The 11,663-nt window shown below is 37.2% G+C and overlaps 1 protein-coding gene across 2 annotated transcripts in view; it reads right to left on the bottom strand.

The window, feature by feature from the left end:
- Positions 1-1,433: 1,433 nt before the first annotated feature.
- The window catches only part of lrrc7 (leucine rich repeat containing 7), a gene marked incomplete at its 3' end in the record, with an annotated part of 37,631 nt that continues 27,401 nt past the window's right edge, over positions 1,434-11,663 (bottom strand). For both annotated transcript variants that reach the window (XM_079245757.1, XM_079245758.1), the window contains exons 28-32: positions 11,189-11,399; positions 10,735-10,994; positions 9,973-10,065; positions 6,570-6,644; positions 1,434-1,544 (exon numbers count right to left, since the gene is read on the bottom strand). In XM_079245757.1, coding sequence (XP_079101883.1) covers positions 1,434-1,544; positions 6,570-6,644; positions 9,973-10,065; positions 10,735-10,994; positions 11,189-11,399 — 750 coding nt within the window. The remainder of the gene's footprint in view (positions 1,545-6,569; positions 6,645-9,972; positions 10,066-10,734; positions 10,995-11,188; positions 11,400-11,663) is intronic.

Here is an 11,663-nt window from a genome sequence, read left to right as displayed (position 1 = left end):
TCTGGCTTCTCTGTATAAATTAGATCTGCACCACAAAGAGGTAAAACTGCGGTTTTGATCCAGTGCAAACAAATCAAGAGGCTGTCCATCGTCTACATGGCACAAAGCTTCAGCAACCACTTCTCCACAGTATTGAGATGTCTCAAGGCTAATTAAAAAAAAGGCTTTCTGTCTGTCAGTGGCCCATGTTGTGAAAGCAAGCTGTGACCTAATCATACAACACCTATTTATGGTTGGACTTCAAATAGATGGCACAGATATTATTACTGGAGTTCAGTCAGAATGTGACTGGATTAAAAAAAACAAACTAATTTATATTCGATAATCAGGCTGAAATATAGACTGGATGTCATTATGCATCAGTGCACAGGGCGCACTAATGTACTGTTGTGTGTGTTTGCCTGTCCGTTCATGTGCATGGCAGTTGTGTGTAAACATTAACATGACTTGCTCCATAGATGGCACTGCAGGACAAGTTAGGCTCTGCTGAAAAGCTCAACAATCTGAGCCTCAGAAATATTGCTTTAGCTCTTTTCAATGCAGTTGTGCAAGCATCAGTTCTTCAAACATAAAACAAATAGCAATGGTGAACTATGAAAAGTGTTTTTTTTATACAGTTAAAATAGTGGTATACTTTAGAAAATCATCCATTAGGAGAAATAATTCCTGTAAATTCACAGGAGAAAATCCAGGATATACTTTATCAACAATAATCATAAACTTTTAGAGCTTTCTATTCAGGCCCCTTTGAGAATGCAGCTCTACAAAGCTGAATCCTTCTGTCTCTCTCTTTCTCTCTCTCTCTCTCTCTCTATTTATATATATATATGTACACAAGGCAGAAAGTCTTAAGTTTGCATTTTCTGTACACTGGAGGCAAATATAACCTGCAGAACATAGAGCAAGACAGTGTAAAAAAAAAAAAAAAGAAAAAAAAAAGAAAAGAAAAAAAAGAAAAGACTTTTAAATAAGACAAAAACAAGGAAGAGGGAACAAGGTGCTACACATAAGAATGATTTAAAATCTACTACAGACAGAAAAAAAAGGGGGCAATGGAGAAAACCAAAGATGCTCCAGAACAAATAGACAATAAACCAACCACAATATCCAAACTGCAGCAGCCCTGTAGGGACTCAAATGTGTAGAGTCCTCCTATGGTCCGTCCGGCCGTCATTCAGGTCCCCGACTTCCGGTAGACAGGTGAGCCGATATGTTTCCTATGGTACATTTGGCACTGGTATTTGCCATTGGTCCAGCAATAGGCAAATAAATGTCTGTGTATTCCTCTACAAATTTAAAATAAAAAGAAAAAGGCGGCTCATATTTCAGCTCCACAAGCCTCCAGTGGAGAGCAGGTGGGGTGGCATTGGATGGCGATGAGTTGAGAAGAGAAGCGTTGTTGTATTTGTTTGTAAAAAAAAGAAAAATTAATTCTAGCGCGTGCTGTTGTCTCTCAGAACCACCAAGTCCACCAGCCGAGGGAAACTCTTCAGCAGAGAGACGGCTGTCTCGTGCTCCATGTGTAAAAAACTATGTCCATTAGCCTGCAAGGCAAACACGCAGCACAGTCAGCAGCATGTGTGTGTGTGTGTGCATGTATGTGGTTTGCAGTTTTTCCATACACATATCTATGCGTGAGTGTTGTGGAAGGATGGAGGGTCACTGCCATCATTATCTCAGTAACACATCACTGTTGGGGAAAAGAGAGAGAAGAGGAGGAGCTACACAGTCATGCTGTAGAAAGAGAAGGGGTAAAGACAAAAAGGGCTTTTAAATGACTTCATCCAGCTAAACTGTATATCTGTGCAGAGAAAATGAAGGAGAACAGAGGGGAGGAAAAACATGAAAAGATATGACACACGAGAGAGGGTAGATTTATTACTGGATAGAGCGGACATGTCGTTTTGACCTGTCATATTGGTTTTTTTTTTTTCTTTTATTTTAGGACTAAAACTATTAATGAAAAACCCAAAGGGTTGGACAACTAAAGTTAGTAAAACAGCAAGTGTTTAAATGGTTAAATGAAACTAAATATTGTACAATTTAAGTTTTACACCTCTTAACGGAAAAGTAGATGAAGAAGATTATATCAGATTAACATACAAAACAATTTTGTTTGCAAGGAATCCCTAATAGCAAAAAGATGAACATATTACTTTATGTTAATACGAACACTAAATGAACCCAAATTTAAAGTTTAAACACTATAAAATGTAGATTATGTCATTTTCATATGCTTCAAACAAATGGTACATGCATACTTGGACACAGAAAATATTAGATGTCATATGTTTTTTTGTAAAGAGTATCTGCTTTTCTTTAATTTGATGGCAGCAACACATCTCAAAAAAAGAAGTTGGGACAGGGCAAAAAAAAGCTGAACAATGAAGTGATAGCAGAAAAAAAAACAGTTGCATGAAGATGTAATTAGGTTCATTGGCAGCAGCTCATTAACATACTATGATATTAGAAAAAAAAAAGCCCTGTCTAAGAACAGAAATAAAGGTGAGCAACTTTGTGAAGTTCCTCAATGTAAAAAATGCACAGAATTTGAATATTGTATAAATTATAGTGTGTCATCACACAGAGAATTGACTAAAAATGATCATGGAAGGCTTGTGATCTTTGGGTCCTGAGGTGGTAGTGCATTAACGGCATGTACTGCTCTTATGAAAATAACACGTTCTCAGGAACACTCCCAGAAATTGCAATCAGTAAATGTCATTCATATATGCCATAAATGTAGGTTACAGCTCTGCCATGCAAATAAAACCAGATGGAAATAAGATCCAGAAGTACTGTTTTTTTTGTCAGAGCCAAAGTTAAAATTGTACTGAGGCTAAATGAGGCAAACTGGAAAATTGATCTGTCAAAGCAAAAACTGATTTTATATTTAAACAATCCAAGGATGATGCATTCTCCATAACAAAGAAATAGGGAGCCGTTTAGCTTGTTATTAGCACACTTCTAAAGCATGCACTCTGATCGGGGTACAGCATGAAATTCTGGTAAGCCCCTATGTGGATTTAATTGATAACTTTCACACATTCTTTCCCCATGGTTTAAGATAAAGATAATAAATATGATCTTAGTTAAACTTCTAAATGACTAAAATACATCTCTGGACATGGTCCTGGTTCATTTGACAGACACTCGTCTGCATTGCTCACCCTCCCACTGTCTTCTTGTTCCTCTTTTTTCCTCTCATTAACTTCCTCACTACCTTCAGAACAACCTCCACTTCCCTGTCCGCTGCACAGGGTTGCAGCTGAATGGCTTAACTGTCTGCATGAGCCTACCTTGACTCACATCCTCACTGATCAAATGACGATGGATCTGCTGCTGCGGTTTCCAAAACTGAGTACCATGTAGTTCATGATGTTAGGCTTTACTTATACTGATGTTACCACTACTGTTATAGTGGTAACTGGAATGGAAAAGTCTATTAAGTATTGTTGCTATGAAATGAACCATTTACTAAACCATTTGTACTAAACCCGCAGTCTTACTGTAAACTTCTTCTACACTGTAGCTTTCTGATTGACATCACTGCCATATCGGTAATGCATTAAGTGATATATGAATTAAATGATACAGTAATAATTACAAAACAATAGGTGATACAATAATTAGTTTGACTTATCCATTATTTCTTATGGCCTTAAAGGTAGAGTATGTAAGATTTTCAATATTTTCAAAATAAATTAACTAAAAAATAACTACAATCATAATTAGATAGTTTTTTAAACATGTAGGTTCCAGTCTGTCCATATTTGATGCGTTAATAAATTCCAAGTTTAATTAATGACAAAGATCCTGTTTTCTTACCAGTAAAAAAAATACTTTTTTTTCACCAGTAGGGTGAGTATAAGCCCATTTATTGCAGAGCGGCTCTGAGCTACAGCTCACAAGCGATTTCTGCCCTCATTGGAGCTGGCAAGGAGGAGGGGTGAGTTTTGCTCATTACTGCCAATCTGTGGTCGTTTGTGGAGGTAGAAGTTTTGTGGTTTTGCTCACGACCTGGTGTTTGCCACCTGGTGGTGGAAGGAATTGCCTTGAAATCTTACATAATCTGCCTTTAAGAAATTCTCTTCCTGTAATAATTAATTTTATTTTTAAAGAGATTAAAAGATAATGGTAGATCATTACATTTCAGTCATTGGGATCTGGTCCATTTGGTTTTCAGATAAGAGGATGACAGGGGCATCTTCACAATTCTGAAATTACAAGGGCTATTTTAACCCCAAATATGTCATGACAGCTCGCTGGGAAAGGGTTAAAATATGAATACAAAGAGGAACTGTCTTTTTATTGCGAGGCCCGTAAAAGTGAAAGTATTTGCAGGAACAACTTTGATGACTTTATGATAGGAATTAGTGCGTGTTGTTTCTAAAAGACCCCCAATATGCTGATATCATCTCCAACTGTGTGTTAGTTCAGGTGCTGTTCACCTCTCTTCTCTAAGAAATTAAATAGAAGCTGCTATCCCTAATTTTTTCTGATGCGATACTTTTTCTTTCCCCTTCTCTGGTATCCAGACTTCACTTTCTTTGGACGTACAGGACTTTCTCCTCTGGCTGTCTAGGTGCACTCAGAATATTGCCAGTGGAGATTTGATCATTTTGCATGATTTAGATAGGTGACAGGGGCCTCAAAAAAAAAAAAAAAAACAAGAAAAAAAACATACACCCCAATGTGCAGAGGGGCCTTTGTAAACAGCGCCATTTGCCTCTTTCCCATAGCCCAGCACCACTGCTTCTGATGGTATGCAATAATGCCTATTGAACTGGCAGCTTGTACGTAAAAATGTCTGGAATATTTGAACAAAAACAACGCTAATTTGCATTTTTCATCTGTGACAACAGGATGATTTCATAGTGCAGGAATCCAGACATGGAATGACCTAAAAATGGAATCAGCTAAAACAAACAAAAGAGTCCCAGGACTGTAGTAATACTACACCAGAGGAGAAACATACAACAAACCTCTCCCAAATGTCCAGCAAATGGTCCCTTAGATGATAAAACAAGAGGAGACGCAACAACGCAATAAACGTGGCCCTGTCCCGATTTTTTGCAAGATGTGTTGCCTTTTATAAAGATGAATGATAAAATTACTGTTTTTCAGCATTCTACATACTATTGTAAATTAAATAAAAGCATATGGGATTTGCAAACCATTGTACAAACGTCTTCAGATAAATCTTTTTCATTTTCTGTAAAGTTTTGAAGCTGTAAAATCCTTGGCATTTAGCTACTTCTACATAATTTTAGGTGTCAAATCAATCTAACATCAAAAGGCTCTTTCAAAAGACTGAGTTTTAACTTTTACAGCTTCTTTTATAGTTGACAGTTATCAAACGTTTCTTTAAAAATAATTTAAAATATTAAATAGATTGAACAAGCCTTAGTTCAGATACACAACATTCACTGTCTTTATCTCTGTGGGATATTAGTGCAGGGGAAGATGTAAAGCATAGTCTCTGTAGCAAGGTTAATACACACATAGAAACACATACTTAAGTTTGTGTGCATGTGCTTTAGACATCTATACTTATTTGAGCTTGGCTTATTACAAATTTTTACATTTAAGCCTCCTAAAGTGATTGATAAAAACATTGATATTTTGAGGATGTCTACACTTAAAAAACAGGCTTCTGAGAATTAATGTAGCTTTAAAGAAGTCTTAATGAATGTCTGAAAGAGAAAAACATCCATTCAAGACTGCAAATTAGAGTTTCAGCCTTACTACATCTTAAGCATTTACTTTAAGTTATGAACCGGTTTTAGTACTTCTCTGTCTTACAGTTTTTGCATGATTCCTTATATTTTAAAATGGCTGAGCACTGAAAATGGCTGGAGGAACCTTGATTTATGGGAGAAGTGTTGATGCATAGATGAGGGTGGATGCATGATTATTGACGGCAAACAAGGTTGTTCAATGACAAATATAATCCTATTCATTTTGTTCATTTGGGCAGTTGGATTTCTTTTGATTGCTTAAAATGAGGGCTTGGTACATGTTTAAAACATGACTATTACGTATTGTACTTTCCCGCCTCGTCAAAAATGATTCCTTTTGACCTATCAAGTCTAGAACTGCTTCTGCCAAGACTTTAGCTGTTTTAAATGAGTCTTGCCATATTTCAGCACAACAGCTGACATTCATTTAGCAGAGTCATGTCTCAGCTCTCTCTGGGGGACTGGGATTGTATGATAAAAGAAAACTTATGAGGGGGTCAAAGAATATAGGTCTTTTTTCTTACACACATACTAATGTTCAAAGAACAAAATTTCTAAATCGATGATCACAACATTTTCATTTGTTTGGTTTTTTAATGCAGGAGTCATTTTTAGTTCATTAGCTTCAAGTATTCTGACTGCTGCCTTTTTCTTTGTTTCTAATTATTCTTATTGGGTAATCAAAATGAGGTTTTATTTAAAAGGAAGGTTAAAAAGATGCTTTTCTGTCCCACTAAATGCCCAACCTCAGTAATTTAAAAAGGGTTATGTAGGGTGGAGGATGTTGCTGATTCTGGCACATTTGGTGAAAACGGGGAGGGTGTTTACCTGCAGTATCTTGTCTCCAGGCTGCAGGGCAGAGGCAGCGGGCCCGTCATGCTGTACCCTAGTAACAAAGATACCCTATAAGTCAAAATGATACGTCGTTAGGACAACACAGGGACACGATGGTTTAGAATCTTTGCCTTTTTCATGCTCATGTCAATATCCCCACCCGACCCCACAAAAAAAAATAAGGAATATAAATTATGAATAAATCTTGCTGAGAACAAAGCTAATAGTAATTTATTAGGACTGATCAGTTCAACTTACTAACTATTATCAACTGTGTTAAAAATTTGCAAACTGAGTTATTTGTTTCTGCCAAAAATTCGTTCAGTGGTTATTTTAATAGATGTGGATTTGGCACAGAATAAACATTAGTTTTGGAATGAGAAAAAAATATGTATACCTTACATGTTTAAAAGAATAAGAAAAGAAGAACTTTGGGAAATACACAGGGAGGGGTAGAAGAAATTTGATATCCTCATAATTTCCCTTAACCCAAGGCAGAGATTGTAAAAACACCAACATCTTTTCACCGAGAGCTGAAAGATGTTTGAACACAGAAAGTGTTGGACAATGCATCTGTGTCTACTCAACATGGTTCAATGCGCGTTGCGTCCATGTTGAACATACAGTAGTGAGCCAAACAGATAAATGTGCCATAGAAAAGTGACGCTACTTAACCAAGAACAATATGATGTAGTAGTGACAGTGCAGAAGCACCTACACACTACAGCAACAAACACATATACTGCATGTGAGGATTAGTAGTGTTGCTACACGTGGTAACATTCACATTTACTACAGTGAGCCTCATACATGTATATGTATAACGGTTTCATCATATGGCCACAAACTGAATTAATTCAGTTTTAGTACATTCAAGCAATAATAGTACATTTTACCAATAATGGCGTTGTTATTTATGAATTTTAGCTTTGAGGAAAAACTCCATGACAATTCTTGTAAGATTTTATATGGAGCTCACTGTACATTACAAATGAACTGGTTATCAGCTGAAATAGCATAGCATTAGTCACAGCAGTTCAACAGTTGTGTACTATAATTCAGTTGCACACAAATCTGCCACATTCTGCAATAATCTTCCATATTTAAATGAATTTGGATAGATGAAATGATTTCAGCTCATTTGTTTAGCTGTCTCCAAAAGATGACTGACAACTGTTGAACACGTCTCATATCATTAGCAGTTTGGTGTGCACAGGGAATATCTAGCATAAATCAGAACAGAAAAGTGGATTCATAACTCCTCACGAATCAGATATAACAACACAAAAAGAAGGAAAAAGACATATTGTAATCTCTAAAGCCCTCTCCTTCTGCTCATAAACCGGGCCTCAGAAGGAAACACATCATACATCAAAGCCTTGAAACTGAATCCATGCAAACAAGAACTAAGTCCCTTCTTTTTGAGTCCTGATTAGCCACAAAAAAAGAGGACATCAGCTTGTGTTTCAAATTTAGAAGATTATGGTCATTTCTGTTTAGACATCCCATTATGATGTCTAAATGAAGTAATCAGGGAATACAAACTTAACAACTTGTAATTGCCAGTGGAACATTTTCTTGTAAGAAGTATGTGCTTCAAAAATAGTTAATTTGGACAGAATGTGACTGTTCAAAATGTATACTACGACGACTACTACTACTACTACTACTACTACTACTACTACTACTACTACTACTACTACTACTAATAATAATAATAATAATAATAATAATAATAATAGTAATAATAATAAAGATCTTGACTTCTGTGCTTTAATGCAATATTCCCAAGATCTGGAAATATCAAGAAAAAAAAGTGCAGAGAATAAAACTACCTGTTGGGGGAGCCACTGCACAGTGAAAAGGTGCTACTGTAATATTGTGGACTTGACAACCATTGATGTATAATTTAGTACACTGTCATCACAGAAATTTTTTTTAGCTATCTTATTTCAGGCTCAAATTTAAACTTTGTGCTAAACCTTATAGTGTCCTCTCAGATAAAAAAAAATACTCAAACATACATTAGTATACACGGTTAGACACATCCTGATGGGAATTTATAGGTAAGTCATGAAAGATCATTGATAACTATGAAATGTATTAGCAGTAATTGAAGCTGTGAGCTGATTACCACAAATCAAACCTGAAAGCATCTTTAAACTGCTTCACCAACTAAGATCTGTAACAGCTGTTGACAAGTTGGAAAAAAGAAGCTTTATAGAAGAAACATGGTGGCAGCTTTTTCCAGGCACTGTAACTTGAACTGCATTAAATATTTTCAATCAAACTCATTGTGATGTATTGGCCTGGATGGATGGTGTTTGAGTGGCTAAAAGCACACGGAACACATTAAACATTTATGTTTTGACTTTACATAGCCGCTGTCACTTTGAATTGTTACCTGACATTACTGCCCATATGATCTGCATTATACACAATAAAACACTGTACTAATCACATTAACATTGCAGTCCATGAATCCATATGAATGCAAATAACAAAATGACTGCAAATATGAGCAACTGGATCACCACTAACCTACTTATAAGCAAAACATGTGTTAAACGATGAATAGACAATTTCCATAAAATCTGCCTCCACCCCCAATAAAACATCACAATCTACGGAGGATGAAGCCTTGTCTTTTAAGCTTTCTTTTAATAGACCAGCTGTGCTGTCAGTTTCTTGGTTACTCTGAATAGCAGTCAGTAAGATTTGTCATATGTTCAGTCTTTAGATCAAAGCACTGAACATCTAAAATCACCCACGGTGTCCCAGAACTAAGCAGCCTTCCTAAAATAGTCGGAGCTCTGTGAGCAGCCTCACTCCTTCAGACTGACTATAGCAGCATGTTTCTAGGACAGACAGTTGGGCCTGTGGGATCTGAAGCCCCAACAGGCTTTAAGTGCAAGCACACACTGACAGACTCAGTCAAACTCAGATTTGAGAGTTTGGGCAATTTTCAAATGTCTGTGCATGTTTTATGTTTGTTTGCAGGTCTTAGCAGTGATGACCACACTACACTCAAAAGATAAGAAAACAGACAGTTTACATATATAAAATAATAGTTTACCAGACTCAAATTTTACAACAGTTAATGAAACAACCTGTCTTTCATTTAAATGTTTAAATGCCATATAGCTTCACCTGACGTCTGAACAATATAAATCTAAATCGATCACAGCTTCATACATATTTACATTCACAACCCCTTGGTTAAGCTGCTGTTTTCCAATAGAGTTGTGTACTCTCAAAGTTAACCAAATCAGCTGCTGCCCTACAGACAGACAGACAGATAGACAAAACACTGCAGTAACTAGCAGCAGTTTCCATAGCAACTCTGAGGTAAAACCAAGGAGGCTGTGATTGGCTGGCAGGCCGGGTCAGGTCGTACCATGTCGGAGGGTTTGAAGGGGTTTCCTTGGCCGCTGATGCCACCAGAGATACTGAAACCAAGACCAGGATTCTTCTCTATTCTCACACACAGCTAAAGAGAGAGGAGGGAGAGGAAAAGACAGAAAAATAATAAAAGAAAGAGGACCGAACGTGAAACACAAAGATTGTGCACAGAGCTTTGCAAGCAAAGAGTGGAAAAATATATGTGGAAACATGCTTTCATGTGCTGTGCAACATATTTTGCCAGCTATATTGGAAGTCATATTCTCTCCAGCACAGGAAATTGAACTAAAAATATTCCAGTCAGATGTGTTTCTTTTTTCCATTTGGTATAATGAAAACCATGTCAAACAAGAAAGGAGAAAATAAAACCCCTCAGAAGGATTCACTGACGTTGCTGGTGCAATTTCCTTCTTGTTTCTAAACAGGTATAGGGATCTTCTTTCGTGAATTATTTCAGATTTAGAATAAATGTTTTTTTCTGGATCTGTTTCATCACAGTTTGTTGTTGTTGACAGGAGGTTAAACCACATCACGATGCCCTCATTGCTTCTAGTCTGCTCACTGTGTTGACAGGTCATTTGATTTTGAGCAACACGTCACAATATTTTAATATAGTACTCTAAAATGAATAATCTTTGCTTAAAAAGCTAAACAAATTTGTAATGCAGATAGTTGGCAAAGTGAATAATGTTAACAAACATCCAATATAGCATGTGATGTCATTGCTGTCGGCAGATGGATGGACAGACAGAGATACCTGTTCCTGGAAGCCATCTGTGCTCTTCTGGCCCTTAGTCTGTAAGAGGCAGCGAGCGCTCTGAGGCCGTGGGTTGGTGTGGGTTGTCATAACAACCTGGTTGCTATGTACCATACCATGGTTACCATGATACTGGGGGTTGGTAGTGGGCAGGGAGGGCTGATGAGAGGAGTGAGGGTTGTACTGGGGTTGGTTCCCAGATGGGGACAGGGCCATGGGCAGACCACCTCCAGGGTAAGCCTGGCCGGAAGAGGAAAGGGCTGTGTGGAAAAAAAGATGCTGTTTAAATCGGACTCTAAAAGTCAATTCCTTACGATTATTGCATAGGCTGTTGATTTCCAAGGTCAGCTTATTTTATTAAGAGCTTAACTGGTAAATAATGCTTGGAACAACTAAAAAATGCATAAACCTGCACATACCCAGATGTACTTGTTTCTGTTTTATAATGATTTACCTTGAGACATATTGACTTGGTATTGTCCTGGCCCACCAGAGGGAACCACTGACAGAGACATCCCTTGCTGGTACTGACCCCCTTTGTTAATCATCCCATCATAACCCTTTTGCCCGACCACACGATGAGGTGTGGTGGCTGAAGAAGAGGAAGATGATGTGACGATCATGGTGTTGTGTGTCTGATGAGAAGGGTTGTGTGAATGTCCACTCTGTAGAAAAAGTAAAAAAAAAAAAAAAGAAAGACATGAGAGATATGACAAATTATTTTGCACCTTGTCGTGCTCACATCAAATATCACACCAGTGGGAATTTTTAGAGAGCACCTTCTTCTCATCCAGATTTCCTACCAGAGAAAACATCATACAGCCATGACACATACCACTGTCTATGACAGTAACATCTTAAGTTTCAAAGGGAAAATGAATTCAGGGAGGGTAGAAACAGAAATGAGATGCTTCACTGAGTCAATTCTT

Source organism: Telmatherina bonti, assembly GCF_933228915.1.
Source record: "Telmatherina bonti genome assembly, chromosome: 8".
Classification (NCBI taxonomy): domain Eukaryota; kingdom Metazoa; phylum Chordata; class Actinopteri; order Atheriniformes; family Telmatherinidae; genus Telmatherina; species Telmatherina bonti.
The sequence above is the reverse complement of the archived record's forward strand: the minus strand, read 5'-3'. Positions and strand labels throughout refer to the sequence as shown.